Source organism: Cervus canadensis, chromosome X (genome assembly GCF_019320065.1).
Source record: "Cervus canadensis isolate Bull #8, Minnesota chromosome X, ASM1932006v1, whole genome shotgun sequence".
Taxonomy (NCBI): domain Eukaryota; kingdom Metazoa; phylum Chordata; class Mammalia; order Artiodactyla; family Cervidae; genus Cervus; species Cervus canadensis.
In genome coordinates, this window is record NC_057419.1 from 100,516,089 (window position 1) to 100,536,037 (window position 19,949).

The 19,949-nt window shown below is 51.8% G+C and overlaps 1 protein-coding gene across 1 annotated transcript; it reads right to left on the reverse strand.

Annotated features, from left to right (window-relative positions):
• Positions 1-1,867: 1,867 nt before the first annotated feature.
• On the reverse strand, positions 1,868-6,605 carry CNGA2 (cyclic nucleotide gated channel subunit alpha 2). The gene is made up of 6 exons (XM_043459352.1): positions 6,485-6,605; positions 6,155-6,247; positions 5,476-5,640; positions 4,327-4,434; positions 3,779-3,885; positions 1,868-3,431 (listed from the first exon to the last, which is right to left on the reverse strand). The coding sequence occupies exons 1-6, from the start codon at positions 6,592-6,594 to the stop codon at positions 2,029-2,031; spliced, it is 1,986 nt and encodes a 661-aa protein (XP_043315287.1). The 5' UTR covers positions 6,595-6,605; the 3' UTR covers positions 1,868-2,028.
• Between the last annotated feature and the right edge of the window lie 13,344 nt (positions 6,606-19,949).

Here is a 19,949-nt window from a genome sequence, read left to right on the forward strand (position 1 = left end):
AAATCAGTCACAAAAGGACCTACGTTATATGATTCCATTATGTTACGTATCTAGAGCAGTCAAATTCATAGAGACAAAAATCAGGATCGTGATTGCCAGAGCTGGAGGGAGGGAGAATGAGGAGAGGCTGCTTACTGGAGACCGAGTTTCAGTTTCACAGTTTGAACTGAGTTCTGGAGATTGGTTGCACAGCAATGTAAATATACTTAACAGTACCAAATTTTACACTTTAAAAACAAAGACAAATGTTAAAATTATGGATAAATTGTGTGTGTACTGAACCACTATTAATAGAGATAGAGAGAGATAACTGGTATGCACAGAGACACCCGAGTCTGCAGTTAGATCCTCTGCACTAGTTAGCACTGTCCTTCAGGCTCTGGATCACCTGGTGGTACCCACTCAAGTATCTATGCCTTCAGGAAAGACTTCCCAAATCCCAAGACATAGCCTGCATGACTGTAAAGACGTGGTTGCTGGCAAATGCAAGCATAGGAGCTTGGATGTGCTCGCTTATCACCCGAGTGAATAAACTTCTCCAAAAGCCTCCTCTGTGCCAGGCATGTCTCCAATGCTGCCAGCAGAGCAGTGAGCGAGGTTGTCTCGGCCTTGCCCGCAAAGAGCCCACAGCGGAAGCCAGATGCATCAAAACAGACCCCACCGTGTGATAAAGAGCCAGGACTGAGACTCACGAGCAGCCTAGAGCCTAGACTCACGATTGCCTAGTGTGGGAGCTGATTCAGACAAGGGAACCTTCTCCCAAAATATGGTACCTGAGCTGAGTACAGAAGGACCAGTAGGGCTTAAAGTGAAAGTGAAAGTCGCTCAGTCGTGTCCGACTCTTTGTGATCCCAGGGACTATACAGTCCATGGAATTCTCCAGGCCAGAATACTGGAGTGGGTAGCATTTCCCTTCTCCAGGGGATCTTCCCAACCCAGGGGTCGAACCCAGGTCTCCCTCATTGCAGTTGGGTTCTTTTACCAGCTGAGCCACAAGGGAAGCCCAAGAATACTGGAGTGGGTAACCTAGCCCTTCTCCAGGGGATCTTCCTGACCCAGGAATCAAACCAGGGTCTCCTGCACTGCATGCAGATTCTTTACCAACTGAGCTATGAGGGAAGTCCTAGTAGGGCTTAGACAGGCAGCAAAAAACAGCAGAGGGGATTCCAGGCAGAGTCTTGGGTAAGGGAAAGAGAGAAAGAAGGGGGAAGAGATGGGTTGGGAGGGAGAAAGGGAGAGAATCTTAATAGCAGAGTGGAGCAATCACCACAAAGAGTTCAGAGGAATTTATTAACTTGTAAATGTCTCTACTGCAGATGTTAACTTGAAGAGTCATCCACGCACCATCAGCCTCAGCACCTCCTAAGAAACACTCTGCATAGAGGGGTGATGGCCAGACTCCTGCCCACCACCTTCTCCAGGTGCCTTGCCTGTTGGCCAACTGCTAGTTGCTCACTCCATGCCCTGGGGTGGATTGGAGACCAGGAGCATCCTCCTCCCCCTGGTCCAGGGAAGACCACAGGGCTCCCACTCTGGGTTGGCAGGCAGACAGAGGAATCAGCAGAGTAGGAATTGAAGTGAGCATCTCCTACCTGCCCCCCTCCACACCTTTTGCCTGCCTTGGGAAAAAGATACTGGGACCCGTGCTAGGTGTCTGCAGCTAGTGTTCGAACTACATACTGCTGCAGGGAAATGGAAATATTCAGAACACATATTAGAAAAGAGCCAAGTGGGAAGTAACTAGACACAAAAGAGCCTGGAGAGATGCTCCTCTTCTCTTCCTTCCTCAAACTTAGACAGGCTGACGTTTCTGGAAGCCGAGCTAAGCACAGTCTGTGCCCTGCACAAGATTAGCTGTTAATCAGACTTGGAGGAGGGCTTCTGGATGATTGAGCACTAAACCTTCCAGCAGAGAGGCTTCTGGGAGAATTCAAGGGGATGTGGTAATGCATATATATGTGGGGACTTACACAGCTCTTCCAGCCCTGGGGTCAAGGCCAAGGCTGGAGGGGCAATTGGGCCAAGCCATTATGGCTTCTCGGCAGGTGGCTCCGGGCTGTTCATCCCATCTGACAGGTAGTCGTCCTCATTATTCTGCTTCATCTTGGTTTCCAAAACTGTGATGCGCTGCTTGAGCTTCTGCTGGGCTCCTGTGTACTCAGCCAGCAGGCGGGCAAAACGAGTGTACAAGGTGTCCATGTTGGTCTCCAGCTGTTCTAGCTTCTCCTGCACATCTACCTCCATGCTGGCTGCCACCTCATTCTCATCCAACAAGCCCTCCTTCATCAGAATCTCCCGGCCTCTCTCCTCCAAAACCCTTTTGGCATCAGGGTACTCAGTCACAGCTTCCATAAGATCATCCTTGGACAAGCAGAACAGATCAGAGTAGCCAAGACTACGGATGTTGGCTGTGCGCCGATTGCCCATTTTGCTGCCCTTAATATTAAGGATACTGATCTCTCCAAAGCAACTCCCAGCAGAGAGCAGGGCATACTGAGTGACACCGTCATCAGCCACCACTGCCAATTTTCCCTCCTTGATTATGTACATCTCCTTCCCAATATCCCCCTTGCGGCAAATGTAGTCCCCAGGGCTGAAGACCTGAGGCCGGAGCTTTAACACCAGTTCCACCAGCAGGCCAGCCTCACAGTCCTGAAAGATGCGCACTTTCTTGAGTGTGGACAGGTGGACGTTGATGGCTATCTCAGCCCTAAGCTTGGCTGGCAGGTTTTTGAGGACTTCCCGCTCATCCACACTCTTCTTATTGGTCCACAAGTAGTCAAACCACCTAATGACCTTGGCTTCCATCTCCTTGCTGACCTTTCGGAACTGCATATAATGTTTGACGGCATCAATCTTGGCCTGGAACTCAGCCCGGGTGGCATTCATGTTGGAGATCATGGAGCCCACATTTCCCACGATGGTGGCAAAGATGAGGACACCAATTAGGAAGTCAAAGATGACAAACAGGTACTCCTCATCCTTTACAGGGGGTGGTGTCTCCCCAATGGTGGTGAGGGTCAGTGTAGACCAGTAAAGGCAATAGATGTACTCCCTAGACAGGTAGCCATACTCAGGGTCAGTGATGTTGGGGTAAACCCAGGTGTCGACCCCAAAGCCGATGGACTTGGAGATGGCATAGTAGATGCAGGCATTCCAGTGGATGATGACCAAGATGTAGAGGACCAGGTTGCTGATTCGAAAGATGTTGGGGTAGCTAGTGCGTGTCTCAGTGCGGTCAAAGAACTCAAACATGCGGGCAAAGTGTAGCAGGCGGTTGAAGCGCACCTCAGGGTTGTGGATCCCCACAGCAAAATAGATCAGGTCTGTAGGGATGATGGAGGCCACATCCAGCTTGAACTGCATGGTGTGGATGTAGTTGTCCCGCAACTTCTTTGTGTCTCTCACCAGTAGCCCCTGCTCCAAGAAACCTAGTGGAGACATAAGCCAATGTATATCACCTCTGACTTTGTACCTGTCCCTCCTAATAGACTAATGCTCAGGAACGAGCATATGATCACTGAACCCTCCTTCCCAAGGAGGGTATAGGACGCTCACACAGTATAGCTGGCCATAAGTATCTTAAGAGATTACCCCTAGATCCAAAACTCACTGAGCATGTAGGGAAGTTGAGATTCAAAGAGGGAAAGGCATCAGCCTGTGTCCCAGCCAGATAGTTGAGGCTAACACCATGCCAAGGGGATTTCCTGAGAATTTGGATTCAAGTCTTTGGACTCAGGGGTCATGCTCCTGCCTGTGCATCCCAGTTATCACTTACCTGTGCGCAGTCGGATGAAGAGGTCTGCAATGTAGATCACATCTGAGACGTAATCCAGCACCAGCCACACTATGTAGTAACCTTTCTGCAGGTCACTGAAGCAGGCTCTGCAGGAAGATAGTGCTGGGCTTCACCCTCGAAGCCATCCAACGACTCCTGCACCTGCATCTCCAACACTTTACCTGCAGTCCTCCAGACCCTCTCTCATCACTCAGGTCTTAGCTAAGGCACCACCTTCTCAGAAAGGTCCACCCTGACTGCCTTTTCTTTAGTATCAGTAGCTCCCTGCCTCCAGTCCCTGAAGTTGGCTTGGGCACTGGTATATTCAGGTTCACTGTCAGTGTCCCCACGAGCCTGCAGGCTCCAGGAGTGCAGAGACCATGTGTGCCTTGTTCACAGATGATCCCCAGCCCTGAGCACTGAGACTGGCACCCATTAGGTGCTCAGTTAAATCTGTGGAGAATGAATGACTGAGGTAGTGTGAGCTCTGTGTCCAGAGCTGGACCAGGTTGCTCAGGCCACCCGCTCCCAGACCACTTTCTGCTCACCTGGCCACCAGTAGGCACCAGTTGTAGAGGACAGGCAAGGCAATGAGAAACAGCCAGCAGTAGTACCAGTCCCCGGCTGGGTCCAAGACAAAGAGTTCAAACTTCTTTCTGAGGAGACACACAGAGACCAGGCTTGGGAACCAGCTCCCCGATGTGGCAGCACCCTGGCTCCCAGAGGCCAGAGGACCCTGAAAATGCAGTGCCTTGCAGGATGCCCAGGGTGACGCATGGGTTTTCTTAAGGCCTCATTTATGAGGAAGCCACAGCCTGGCACTGGGCATCTAACTAGAGCTTTGTGGGTAAGAAACACCCTTCTTCTGATTTTGACCCTACATGGGCCCGTTGACTCTTGTGCCCTCTGGAGGCCTCTTGCCGAGAGGGTGCATGAGGGAGAGTGCTGTCGCTGAGGCAGGCCTTGGGCCCCAGGGAGGGTCTTACACAGCATGGTGATGAGGGCTCAGGGCAGGTCCCCACATCCCTCCTGGGAAGAGAGAGGGGCTCTGAGTGAGTGTGCTTCCTGCCCAGCCCTGCTGTTTGGTCTGGCCTCCAGCTCCCAGATCACTTTTCCAGATGCCGGGTCCTGCCTTGGCGGGAGTGCTTTTCCTCTACTGGCCGGAGGTGGGGAATGTCGGCCTGGCCAGACATCCCCTATCGCCTACTCCTTCCTCAAAGAAGAGGCCCTCCAGACCTGCCTTCTCTGGCCTCCCCACTCACTCTGTCATGCTCACTTGTTTCGGGACCTCCTCCCCCCCACCACCAGCCAGGCAGCCCCCAGCATGGCATCTTCACACTCCCACTCTGCACTCACATGGGCGCTGGGGTTGACATGGGCTCCACAGTGCTCTCTAGTTGTACCCTCCTCTGCACCCTTGGCTGAGGCCTCTTCCCACCCACATCTGCGTGCCTTTGCCGCTTGCTTCCTGAGCAACAGGAGGAGCTCTGTGAATCAGTGGCTAAGGTGAGAGGAGCCAGCAGGGGATCCCATGGCCAGTGGGCCACTGGCCATTAGAAAGCCTTTGGGCACAGACCAAGGAACATTCTAGAGTGGAAAGCACAGCAGGCCTCCCTGGCTGTGGTCTAAGGAGCCCCACCAAGCCCTCCCAATGCCTGCTTGGGGCCCTTCCGGTCCCTCAGGCTCGACTGCTGTACTTGCTGCCCTCGCCGTCCTTGTCGCCTTTGCTGTCCCCTTGCTGTGTCGTCACGGTGTGGAGCTCAGGCCCCCGGAAACGCTCAAGGAACGAGTCAGGTCTGGGCTCCTCCTCACGGAAGTTCCTGTTAGCCCACTCTCTGAGGACTCCCACCAGGCGGGCAATCCTAGAGCAGAGAGAGGGAGCGTGAGGCAAAGAAGACCTGCACTTTGGCGAGAGGACCTGCGCCCAGGACAGGGGATGGGGCTGGGGCATGACTCAGCCCAGCAGCCTGAAGAGGCTACTCTGGGAAGACTTCCTGTAGGAGGTGCCATTTCTGTCGATTCTGAAGAACAAACATGGGGTCTCTGGGGCAAAATGGAGATGGTGCTGAGGGAGGACAAGTCAGGAGAAAGATTGCTTCAGGCTTTCTGATTTCTGCATGGAGCCCTCCATCTGAGCCCCTCTGCTGGGAAGACAGTCTCCTCCTGACACTGCCACAAACAAGTCTGAAGAGAAACCTCCACCGGCCCCTCCAAACTTGCTGACAGCCTCCTCTAGAGAGAAAAGTTGAGCTAGGGCAGGGCTAACAGGGCTTCCTAGGGGTCTTGTTAGAAAGGCCCCTGGGACTGAGAGGACCCCATGATCTGACAGGCCCCATGGGAAGGAGGGGATGGTATCAGGGCAGTGGTGAGACCCACCTGCGGAAGCCACCCCTCCTCTGCTGGGGGGCGTCCATCTCTGCCAGTCGCTGTAGCTCTGAGGAGGTGTCATCATCGGCCGCAGACTGTGGCCTGCAGAGGAAGGAGCAGAATTGACTGAAGGCTTTTTTTTGTTTGTTAGTTTGTTTCTGTGTATACTTCATCTCCTATTAGCCCTCTCCCTTCCTAGAAGATACCTAGAAATCCCATGGTCCTTTTAGAGTCTGCACTTGAGCCAAGGATTGTTTACTCTGTGACAATGAGGCAGAGCTGGGAGGAAGTAGCAGGCTCAAGGCCATCTTTGAAATGATCCAGCCTCAACAAACTCACCGGCTGCTGGCCCTGTGGTCATCTTTGCCATTGGCCTTGATGGCAGGAGGGGCACGGTGGTTGTGGTTATTGGCTGGGGAGCTCTTCACGCCATTGGCTTTTTCTGTCATCCTCCATGTACAACCAGGACCCTCACCTGCCAGGGAGAAGTCCAAAGAAAGTTCACAGAAGACCCCAGTACCCACATAAGAATCTCAAGTGAGCACTGAGAATAGCACCAGGGCCCAGTCAGCAAACCCCAGCTCCCCACAGTATTGCTATGATGGTACAGGGCAAGATGCTGGTGCTCTCCCCACCCTGACAGGTTATTTAAAAGGCAAACTGTGCTAAGCTGCAATGTGTGTTTCTTTTTCTTTTACCAGAATGAATTCTCTGACATGTGAACTAACAAAGCTAAAACAAAACAAACAAAAACCTGTTTCAGCCATCTTCCGGCAACCCTATTTACAGCTCTCTGGCAGAGACTGAAGCTGCTGAGCACCTCCAAACCAGTCACTGCCCCCAAATTCCTGCCCCATGAGAGGAGATGTACCTCCTTGGCCCAAAGAAGCTGCCATCTACCTGCTCAGCTCTCTGGTTGTCCTCAGGTGACAGTCCTGCCTCTCATTGACTTCTTCACCAGGGGCGTGGACTCTGGGGGCCCTTCCTTTAAGCGTCAGTCACATTCTTTCAAGCACCCTGAAGCTGAGGAATGAACAGTGGGTGGAGCTGAGGGTGAGATGAGAGAAGGGAGAGCACCCACAGGCTCTATAAGAAGTGGTACAAGTGAATACTTTCTCCTTTGGGCTATGGGGAGCTTTGCAAGGGCTAAGCAGGAGCATGACAAGGACGGTGTTATATTAGAGAAAGAGCCTTCTGACTGCTAAGTGGAGGCTGGTCTGGAGAGAGCAGAGAGGTGGAGGGATGTGCAGTGGAGAAGTCTGGAGAAGATGGTACAGATAAAGCCCAAGAGAAGGAAGAAGCCATTGGAGGGTGGGGATTGAGGGAGAACAAGTGGGCAAGGTCACACAGGAAGAGCTCTGGAGAACCCCAACATTTAAGAATTGAGCAGAGGAAGAGGCAGCCACAAAACAGACCAAGAAGAAGCATCCTGAGAAGGAAAAGTCCAGAAGAGAGACCTGGTGTTCCATGTGTGTCTTGCACGGGGTCAGGGAAGTGGGACAGCCCTTCCCCACTGAGGCTGCCCTGCCAGATTTGCTCAGAAAGGATAAGCATACCCCACAGATGACTGGTGGCCCCAACTGCTGGAGCTCCTACTGGAGCCCAGCCTTCTTCAGCTTCGGAAGTGGTCCCCATGGCGACAGCAGACACGTCAAGCTCTGCAGTGAGTGGTAATAACAAGCAGCCTCAGAGCCTCTCACCTGCTGCTCCCTGTGGGAATGCGTCACCGGGATGCTAATGAGGGCACCTTAGGGATAGGAACTGGCATCCCTGTGTCCTCACTTGGACCCGAGAGGTGGCCAACCATGGTGACAGAAAGTTCCAAGCAATGCAAACAAAGCTGGGGCCACCTGCACTAAGCAGGCTTTCAGGGCTGGCCTCCTGGAAGCCTGAAGCCGAAGAGGGGCTGGAACACAGGCTCAAAAGTGGTACTCAGTAGAGACCTGTTCAGTGGCTGAATGGCTGGGGTGGAACAGTGCAAGTAATGGTCCCACCCACGGCAGGGGTGTAGAGGACACTGGTGTGGGAGGTGGGACCCAGAGTACAGAGTGAGCTCTGCTTATAGGAAGAAGGCAGAGGAGGCCAAGGCCAGCCCAGGGAGGCTGCAAACTCCAGGCCGAGGACTCAGGATAGCTTCTTGCTGATAGAGAGCCAGCATCAGCCCTGTTTGCCAGCACTCAGACCCCTCCCATCCTTCCTGGTCATCTGCGATAGCAGTGGCCCTGAGCCTACAAGGGGGGCAGCCCTGGGGGCACATGACAAGTCATATGCCCTCTCTGAGTTTCTGGCACCAAGACAGATTGCTCTCCCATGATCCCTGCTTCTTCTCTGCCAGAAACAGGCTCTTCCTTCCGTCTGGCTGCCACCCACACTGCCCTTCAGGAGAACTGCCCCTCTGGCCGCTCACGGGGAGCACCTGGGCAGTCAGCTATCCATGGCCCACAGGTAGCTAGCTAGGCCAGTGCTTCTGGTCTACATGCTCGCTCCAGAAAGTTCATCTAGTCCCAGGCTTCAGTTACCACCACGTCCACACCCAGGCATCTCTTCCAAGGTGCCCACTCATCTCTCCAGTCTCTGCCGGGCATCTTCTTTTTTGAAGTGCCTCAAACTCAACCTAGCTAAAACTCAGCTTGACACCTTCACCTACAAATTGGCTTCTGCTCTAATTTCCCCACCTCAGAACATGGCCTACCCTCTACCCTGTCACCCAAGCCAGAAAACTTCAGTCACCACCTGCAAGCAGTTTCCTTCTTGGTTGATTATCCCCTCTACAAAGTGTCAAAAAATCTTTCCATTCACTGCCCTCTGTCCCCAAGGCCCTGGCTTAGTCTCCGCCTTTCCAGTCATCCTCCAGGCCTGGGGCAGCAGTCTCTGACCAGCCCTGTGCTCAATGGGGTCTGGACTGGAGGGGAGACGTGGACACCATCAGGGTTGCTGGCAGTTCAAGCTCTCAGAGGCGATGAGCACTCTCATAGCATAAAAGCAGAGGAGGAGGCTGAGGGGAGAGTTCTGAGATTATGGAGGACAGGCCCCAGAAGAGGGAGTCTCAGGAAGGGAGGAGCCTGAGTTGAGAGCTGGAGCGGCCGTGTGTCGAATGCTAGGGTCCTCGCTGGCCACCTTGTCAAAAGCAGAGAGGGCATGTTTGCAGGGTTTCTGATTGAACGGTAGGAGGTGAGGAACAGTAGATGGGGAATGTAGCTAACTCTTTCTAGAAGTTTGAGGGAGAGAATAGGAACCGGGAGATGTAAATTTGTAAGCTTTTTGTGTTGCTATTATTGTTACCACTGTACAGAAAGGACATAGGGAAGCAAATGAAAAGGTTTGAGGAAGGATTCAATAGACAGTGAAAATATCTGTGCTTATAACCCCAGTTGGTGCTACTGGGAAAGAACCTGCCTGCCAGTGCTGGAGATGAAGAGAGGAGGGTTCTATCCCTGGGTCAGGAAGATCCCCTGGAGGAGGACATGGCAACCCACTCAGTATTCTTGCCTGGAGAATCCCATGAGCAGAGGAGCCTAGAGGGCTACAGTCCATGGGGTCGCAAAGAATCAGACATGGTTGAGTGACTTAGCACACATATAACCACAGTTAGGGCTGGAGCTCATGAAAGATGGATAGAATGGGTGGGTCCAGGGAACAGAGGATGTGAGAGGTGACTTACAAAGAACACGGAGCAGAGAGGCTGGGTGAACAGGTCGGAAAGGGGAGGAGGTGACAAGCAAACATGTTAGATGCAGCTAGGGAAGAGTGAGAGACAGGTGAAGAGTCTCACTCATGCCAACCCCCAGCATTCTCAGCGAAACGGGAAGGGTTTCATCTTCAGAGGCATCAGGCTGCAGTAGATGCACTGGGGAAACCAAGCAGGTGTCCGCGCAGGGCTAAGCTGCATGAGGAAGAAAGCAAATATAGTTGTTAAAGACAAGAGATGGACAGCAAACGTAGATAGGAGGGAGGCCGTCAAACCAAGAATGCGTGCCTGCATGTTAAGTCACTCAGTTGTGTCCGAGTCTTTGAGACTCTATGGACTGTAACCCACCAGACTCCTCTGTCCATGGGATTCTCCAGGCAAGGATACTGGAATGGGTTGCCATTTCCTTCTCCAGGGGATCTTTCCAGCCCAGGGATCGAACCCATGTCTCTTTATGTCTCCTGCAGGCTCTTTACGACTAGCGCCACCTGGGAAGCCCCAAATCAAGAGTAAGGCACCCTATTTCCACAAAAAAACCAACATCAATCTTGGTGCACTTCTGGGCCTCTTTTCTCCTCATTCACAAGTTGAACATCCAGCCCAAGACTTTTACAGAAACACCAGCCTGGTCCCAAGAGTCTCTCACACCCTGGCTGAAAGCATTCTGAGGCTGATTTCTTCAGAGATGTTAAGACCAGGAACAGAAGAAACAAGTTAGAAATACAGCCAAGGCTGGAAGCCAGAGCTACTACCTTCCAGTCTGTAGCTCATTCAAATCTCATTGCTGCCCAGTGCCCTTTTATTCATTCATCCATCCCATGCATATGGCCAAGACACCTGCTGTGCACTAGGCCTCCAAGGGGCTTGGGTGAGAAAGATGAGTCTGCAGAGTCTCTGACCTCAGTATTTCTCCCAGAATAAAAGGGAAATCCATGAACACAGTTCATCCTCAGAGTCACTTTTCTGTCCACATCTACTGTGTTTCTCAGCAGCATTCGGCACAGTTTAGACACTCTCACCTTGAAATAATGGGTTCCAAGCTCCTGATTCTCCTCCTGCCTCACTGGCCACATATATCTATATATCTATATATATATATATATCTATATATATATATATATCTTTCCTATTAAGGATTTTTATTGGAGATAATTGGAGATAAAATAAAACATCCTTAATGTGGAAAGTTTTTTGCCAGAAGTGTACCAGAGTCACTGGAGAACCTGAATTGAAATTTTATATTTTCTGTAAACCTTCATCACCTTTTTCTGTAAAAATACCTTTCGCTGGCCACTTCTTAGTGCCTTCTGATGAAGCCTCCTCCTCTTTCTTAGGTCTAAGCTTTGGAGTGTCCTGAACTCAGTGTTTGAGTAGATGCCTTATCTTTTTTTTCTTCATCATTTCTTCATCTAGTCTTCTGGCTTTAAACATGTCTGTATACTGATGACTTGCAAATTTCAACACCTGTCCAGCCTCTCTCCTGGACTCCAGTTTATCTCCCTGACATTACCATGTGAATAGACATCACAGGTTGAATATGTCCCAAACCGAATAGTTGATCTTTCCCCTCAAAACCTTATCCTCCAATACTCATCTGCATCTCAATAAAGGTGATGCTGTTCTCCCAAGTCAAAAACTGACAAGGATCTACTGTATAGCACAGGGAACTCTAGTCAATACTCTTATATCATATATTAGAAAAGCATCTGAAAAAGAATGAATATATGTTATATGTATCACTGGTATTGCTATATACCTGAAACTAACACAACATTGTAAATCAACTATACTCCAATAAAAATGTTTTAAAATACCTTAGAATCATCCTTCACGCCTCCCTTTCTTTCATACCTTCTGTTGCTGTTGCTGCTAAGTTATTCAGTCATGTCTGACGCTTTGTGACCCCATGGACTATAGTCCATCAGGCTCTTCTGCCCATGGGATTTCCCAGGGAACAATACTGGAGTGGGTTGCCATGCCCTCCTCCAGGGAATCTTCCAGACCCAGGGATTGAACTGGCATCTCCTGCATTGGCAGACGGGTTCTTTACCACTAGCACCACCTGGGAAGCCCCTTCATACCCTCACACCTATGCAATTCATCTGGTTATATGCAATTCACGTTGTCTCTACCTTCCAAACATACCCTGTATCTGACCACTTCTCACTGTCTCTACCATTAACACTTTAGTCCAAGCTACCATCTTTTCTCAGTGCCTGGCATATGGTAGATGCTCAATGAATATCTGTACTTTCCCTGTTCATTACTCCATCTCTCTACTTCTATTACTCAGATTAGACCTCTGCTATATCAATTTGTTGATTTTAAAGGAGTATATGACAGTTCTGCTTCTGAAGAAGATGGAGTAACAGGGGTCAGATATACCCCCCAGAATGAAATTCATAATGTGTTACAACCACTTAAAGTTTACCAAGTATACAAATAATTTCTCCAAAATAAAGATGAAACTACCAACCAAAATAAACCCAGAACTGACACAAATACAAAATTACTAGACAGGGGTATTAAAAGTTAATATAACAGTATTCCATATGTTCAAAAAGTTACATAAGGGTATAGAACATATGAAAAGACCCAAATCAAACTTCTAAATATGAAAACTATAAACTATGAGATAAAAAATATACTAGATGAGATCAACAAGAGATCAGCTATTTCACAAGAAGATATCAGTGAACTTGCAGACAACACAATAAAACTATTCAAAGGGAAGCACAAAGGGGGAAAAAAGAATCAGAAAAAGAAAGAGCAAAGCATCAGCAAATTGTCGGAAAATTTCAAGTGCCTTTAATAGAGGTGGAGTTGAAGTTCACAAAGGAGGGAGCAGTAGAAAATGTATTTAAAGACATAATGGCCAAAATTTTTCCAAATCTGATTTTTTTAAAAAACTGCAAATCCACAGATATAAGAAGCTCAATGATACCCAAGAGCAAGAAGCATGAAGAAAGCTACACCAAGGCACATTGTAATCAAATTGCCCAAATCTACTGATAACGGGTAAATCTGAAAAGCAGCCAGGGAAATAAAACACATTATTCACAGTCACAAAAGTAAGGATGGCATCCATTGCCCAGTACTAAAGATAAGGATAACAGCAGAACCTCTTTGAAGAGCTTCAAGCTTTCCTCCCAACTCCCAGTTGGACAGTAGTCTCTGGATGCCCTTGGACAAGGACAGCTTAATTTGTCTCAAATCACACCCAGTGCATCGCCACTGTCCGCCTTTAAATATTTGTGACTGACTGAGCCTTCACGTCTTCAGCTTCTGGCCTTCAGTGCGGCTTGGCACTCAAACGTCTCCCCGAAGAGTATGTCCATGCTCATTGTCCCCATGCACCACTTCGCCAAGTTCTCCAAGTCCTGGGATGAAGCCCGAGTCCAGACTATGCCACCCCTCTTGGCAGTACCCACTGGAGAGGTACGAGCACTGCCCGAGGACAGGCATCAGGGTCTGCTTGTGATGCTCTGCATCCCTACACAGCACTGGGGCTCCTGGGAAACACTCCATACATACCACTGCAGGGAAGACAGGAAGGTGGGCAGGGAGGTGGGGAGGGAGACATACAGGCTAAATCTTGGTACAGTTCTGAGGAATCTTAGAAAACAGAGCTCAGAAGAGGGAACTAACTGCTGGTGGGTGACACTGGTTTCAGTGGCTCTTCCCAAAAGGCTGACAATACCCTCCAGGTGACCAGGTTTCTCAGCTTCTTTTATAATTCAGGCCATCCCGGCCTCAGATTCAAGATAATACCAGCCAAACTGTGTCCACTGTGACTGAGAAGGGAACTCTTCCATGACAGACAGCCCAGAGAAGTAGACAATAAGTCCCAGCCAGAAACTAGTGCCTCAGATAGACAATTCTAGCCAGTGCAGTAGAAAAAATCCTGAACAACAGGCAGAGAACAGTGCCAAGGGGAGGGTCATGTGCATCACGGGTGGCTGGGAGGTGAGCAGGCAGGCACACATAGACAAGGAGAAACAAGAGGAAACTAGAAGAGGGGTGGGGTGTAGGGAGCAACTTCTTGTTCAGGAGGCAGCTATCATGGGCTACTAGCACTTGACCTAAGTTGACTTCTTTAATTCTCACAGCAATCTGGCAAAGCTAATGTTATTACTATCCCCATTTTACAGATTCACACTTCAGCAGCATGGCTCCAAAAGCACACTTAACCACAGGGCCAGCCTGGAAGGGACTTGGGCCTGAGTACTAGGAGGAGACTTGTTCAGCGCTGCAGCAGGCACAGCAGTGACCCTTGTGCCCCATGTCTGGAGGGACAGTTAGAAGGGGTTCAACTGTGGATCGGCAGCCCCAAGCTGGGGGAAGAGCAAGGGCTTGGCACTCATTAGGCAGGCATGTGTCCTTGGTGCCAATTTGCCTCTCGCTATCAGCAGCCACCCTACAGTCAGGCTCCAGGCCAGCACCTCCATGGAAAAGATGCTTGACAACTATCTGTTGAATGAATGAAATCTCCAGTGGGACACACGGAAAACAGGGCTCTGCCCAACAGGTCTGGCAGAACACCATGCTGGGTCACTCCTTTGATAAGGGACTGGAGCCTCTAGTGTGGACGCCATCACATCAGAAACTTTCCAAACTTGGACTGCTTTTGCCACCTGAGGCTTTATTTCTTTATAGATCAATATGGGACTGGGACAGTGTATCTGACACCAGTCAGTCAGCCCCCACCCCGCAGGATTAACTGGACCCTAGAGATAGCAGCCCATGCCCCTAGCCCCTGCTGCCCTCACTGAGAAGCCCTTCCTGAGCTCTACACCTCCAGGTGCCCACAGGCCAGCTCTATCTCCTAGAGGCAGTCACTGGGCCCCTAGACTCAACGTGTCCCAAACTGACATGACTGTCTGATCTTAGCCCCAGCCCCAGTGCCTTATCTTAAGAACAGCACATCTCTCCCTATCTATGCTCAATCTACAAACCTAGGTAGTAGTCATTTCTTGACATTTCCTCCCCATCCTCAAATCCTATTGGTTCTACTGCTGAAATTTCTCTCCAGTACCTTCTTCTGTGTCTATCCTGCCTGCTGCGGCCCTAGGCCTGGCCTCAACCCTGTCATAGTCTTCTGACTCATTGCTTTTTCACCTTCATATTTCCAGTCTGTTCTCTCCTCTACCTTCCATACCACCAGGGTGAGTTCAGTAAGTCCATACCCAGATCTATGTGTCACTCCTGCTTCTAAAACCCATGGACAGATGCCCTCACCAAAGAAATAAACTTCATCAGGGCAGGGACTTGTCTGTTTTGTTTCATCACTAAGTCTCAGAGCCTAGCCCCATGGCAAGCACATACATATTCTGGATGTGTGAATGAATGAATGAATTCCTTAAACTTGCTCTGCACATTCCCAATCCACACCTTGTTTTGTGTTCACTTTTCCCCACTTTATTTGCATCATAGACTTATCATGTCCTGATCATGATTTCCGTGCTTCTTTTCTGTCCCTGGTGAGATGATCACATCCATGTGAGTAGCGACCAGGAGTGCCTTGTTCCCTGCTGGGTCCCAGGGCCAAGGAGAGTGTCAGGTACTCATTGAATGGATTGAAAGATCATCTACATAAAAAATACAAACTCTCTATTTGGACATTAAAACCCTTTCCTGATCTGACCAGAGCCATCTCTGAAGCTTCATCTCCTGTGAAACCATCTCATGTTGGTGCCTGTTGGTAGGGGGAGGTGGCCGGGGCAAGTACTGGCAGTTCTGAGGCCAAGGGCCCACCAGGCACACACCATGTCAGCCACAGCTGGGACTCAATTCCATGCGCATGTGCAAAGCGCTACACTCAGGGACCCTCCCTCTGGAGAAGTCAGCCACCATTTGACAAGTGATACTAAAAGTTCTGTGCATGCTCCACCAGCAGCAGGACCCAGACACTGACAAGAGATAGACCGAGTTGGCTGCCCACACTAGCTGCCTCCTATGACCCCAGTCTGACAGAGATGGAGCAGACACTGGCTGGTCTGAGCTCAAGGGGACATGCAGGGCAAGCTCAGCTGGAGGGCCAAAATGGAGAGCCTATCCCTGCCCCAGGCCTGCAGGCTGGTTCTGGAATCTTCCCTCAGGCAGAAGCTGTAATGGGTTTCACTGTAGAAATGTCTGCCAAAATGGCAGTGGGGCTGGCTCTCAAAACCTTAGAGACCCACAACAGGTGCCCTCCTTCAAGGATCTCGTGAGGAGGGTGGGGTGCAACTCAAAGAGCTGAAAGCAAAGGCTGCAGTCCCAGCAGAGTTTATGGGAGAAGCGCCACATGTACATTGCCGTGCCCTACATCCATTACTCCTCACATGCAGGGAGCCAGGGAACTCCCAGGGGTGCAGTCCCCGTGCTCTGACCTCAGATGCCCATAAATGCCCTGGGCAGGCTGGCAGTGGAAGCCGATGCAGCAGATGAGGCCCACAGACTCTGCCCTTTCTCCCACCCCACTCCTCCTGACCAGGCGCACTCTTGGCCCCTATGTTGTCCCCTAGGATGTGGCAGCGGAGAAGGCAATGGCAACCCACTCCAGTACTCTTGCCTGGAAAATCCCATGGACACAGGAGCCTGGTGGGCTGCCATCTATGGGGTCACACAGAGTCAGACACAACTGAAGCGACTTAGCAGCAGCAGCAGCAGCAGCAGGAGGTGGCAGGGAGGGTGGTTAGAGCACAGGCTTGGAGAAGGCCTAGCCTCACACATAGTCAGTGCCTCCATACCCTTAAAGCCCCCAGGGTTTCATTCATGCACTTGGACAAGGAACAAAGTCCCCCCACACAGCCACTTTCTCTCAGCTCCCAGGACAGACCAGGGACACAAGGGCCCGTGTCAAGTCCAGCTCCAGAACCGACACACACAGGGCTCCAGTCCTGACCCTAAGGAGGCCACCGACCTTTCCTCACCAGTCAGACGGCTTCCGAGGCAGGGTGTCCCTTGGCCGCAGTCAACATCTACAGGTCTGTCCAAGAAGCTTCCAGTCAGAGACGAGTTCTCGGGGGCTCATCAGCACCAAGGAACAGTAGAGACCTCCCAAAGCTACTGTCCCCAGACCAGGGGGATCCCCAAACCCCCAGGCAGCTTCTCAGCCAAAGAGCTGCCCGCCCTGCCTGAAGCCAGCAGGGGAGGCCAGCAGTGGCCCAGAGGAGCCCATGCCCACAACTGAGGCGAGGTCAAGGCCTCGGCCCAGGGCAGCACTTGCCCACTGGAGAAACAGTTCTGCCCACTGGCTGGATGCCTGACCCTCTCACTGTGGGGCCTGCACACCCCAGGCTGCCAGCAGGTGAGGGCTGAATACTAGGCTGCCCGGCGGTGGAAGCTGCTCGTCTGCCGAGACCCAGGAGCCAGCCCCTCCCAAGCTCCCTGAGGAGCCCTCCCTTACATGGAGCTCACACCGCTCAGGGCTCTGTGTCTGGGGACCCAGAGTCACCAGCTCACCACCCTCATGCACCTGCCTCCTGGCCTTGTTCACAGTCCCAGCCCATCTACCTGGCCAGAGGGCAAGACAGGTGGAAACTTGGGAGAGACAAGAGGTACTTGGGGTGGGGTAGGGTTGGGGGGAATCCATTCCTTCCCCTCCAGGGCTCCCTGGACTTGGTGTCCAAGAGGGGCCGGGGTTGGGGAAGCAAAAGTGAATGAGAGCCCTTGGGTGGCCACTCAAGAGGCCTGGATTTCTGGCTGCTGCCAGGTACTCAGACCCCCTCCACACCCCCTCCCATCCCCCATCCCACGTGCCCACCTCTCCCAGCTGCTGAGACAAAGGACCTGGGATATGTTGAGTTCCAGCTTCTAGAAGGGCTGGAGGGGGTTTGAGGGCCAGCCCAGTGGAGCAGGTTTATAGCTTTCCCCACCTGCACATACGCAGTAAACAATTCACCCATGAATACAAGAGACATAGGAGAGGCGGGTTCTATCTCTGGGTTGGGGAGATTCCCTGGAGAAAGAAATGGCAACCCACTCCAGTATTCTGGCCTGGAGAGATCCACGGACAGAGGAGCCTGGCAGGCTCCAGTCCATAGAGTCTCAAAGAGTCGGATACCACTGAGTAGGCAGGAAAGGGATGCATAGCTGGGGGGCCCAGCCCCTCTCCAAGGGCTGCCTGGGATGGCTTGCACGGCTCCTCTGCACAGAGCACAGGGCATGCACGGGGACACATGTCTGCACATGACACTCAGAGTCTGCTGGGGTGCACACTAAGCCAATCATGGGACTTACCTCCATGCAGGCACTTAACGGGGCAGAGGCTGTGGGGGAGGACAAGGGGCTTTGTTAGCTGCACATGCCATGCTTTTTGCCTGTTTCTGGAGGACGTAGTGAAGCAGGATTCATGTGATCTAATATCTTAAAAACACAGTGTGCTGGCTCAAAGTGGGAGTGCTAGGGGTAGCAAAGGTCCGAATGGACTGACTTTCCTGCGGGTTCTCCACAGAAGGGCAGGCCCCTATGAGCAAGGTGAGGCCAGCCCTCCCTTCGGGAGGCCATTTGGCCAGAATTATTCCCTGGAGACCCTTGTGAGAGACCACCCCACCTGCCCTTCACTTCTGCTGGGTGCCAGGTGAGGAAGACAATGGAAGGTTGCCCCACCCCTCCAGCAGCTCCAACGAGTCCATCTCCTCTGCACTGGCCCAGCTTGTCCATGGGGAAGTTCAAGGTGCAGATGGGCTGGGCACCTGCTGGAGCACTTTGGTGAGGCCAGGGCAGCTTGACAGGGAAATATCAGCAAGGGGGCAGATGTTCCAGGTGGACTAGGGCCGGAGGGCCAGGCAGACCATGCCAGCCCCCACAATAGGACCCCCGTGGAGTCCTGCAGAGGAGGCCAGCCTGGAGTGGACACGGCGCAGGCAGGCAGGGCCCAGATCAGCGAGCAGTCACTGCGAAGGCTGTAGGGGTGGCCACCTGGCCCAGGAGGTGTTTCTCCAGGGGCTGCTGCACTGTTTGTTTGCATCGTAGCCAAATTGCTCCCAAGGGTGAACCTTTGTTTCACAACATATTTTCAACCAGACTTTTTCTGCAAACGTGTCTGTGTCTGCTCGCACACATGCACACCGTGTCCCAGAGGGCAGGCCCGGCCCTGCCCTGCAGCACCTGCCTGCCTCTGAGCATGGCCATGGCCTGATTGGAGCAGAAGCAAGGAGCACCTTCAGGAGGGCTGGGGAGGTTGGGGGGGTGCCCTCCTGGTCCTCCCTGGGCCTTGTGGCCGGGCACTGCCTCGTCCCTATTCTGCAGGGCTTTTCCTCAGGCACCCCAGTCCCACCCCTCTGCTCTGGGACCAGAGAGGGGATCTTCCAACGGTTTCTTTGCCAAATGCTCTTATCTCTGCTCTCAGCAGAGCCCAAGCTCCAGTGGTCATGTGCATGGGATGGCACGGTGCTAATAGGAGACCCACACTACTCTCAGAGGTACCAAAAGCACCTGAGTCTCAGGAGAGGAGGACCCCCCCTCACTGTATAGGGACAATGGGGGCCAAAGAGGGGGTGGGGTGGAGTCAGAGCAGGCTCCAGGACTCAATTTTCTTCCCATCACCCTCCCTCCTCACTTACATGCACTCTCTCTCTCTCACACACACGCGCACATGCTGTGATGTTTATTTTATATCTAGTGACTAGCACACTCTCTCACCTTTAGAGATAGAGAAGCCTTGACCGACTTGGGGGCTGAGATAAGCTCTGTTTGGCCACTAAAACCAATAACAATGTAATGATCCAGGTCCTTGACCACAGGGAAATGTGTATTTAACCCTTGGTCCCAGAGAAAGGGCAGCAGTTCTTTTGATGGCCTCCTGGCCCCCAGCACGTTGGCCCTGAGGCCAAGCCTGAAACAGTGACACTCCTGCCCTCTTAGGCCAAGTCCCAGTACCCTACTCAGCACCCTGTCCTATATGTGAACGTTTCAGAGCTGTGGACACAGAGGAGAAGGGTTCAAAGTCCCTCTATGTGATCTTGCATCCAGCCTCCAGAGCCGAGTTGGGGCTGGTCCCCGAGCGATCTGTTGGAGGCAGGCCGAGCCCTAGACCCTAGATGGAGAACCCATCTTAGACTCATCCCTGTCTCGGTCTTGCTGGATGACCCCGGGGCCATGTTTCCCTTCTTTGGGCTTCACTTTCTTCCTGAG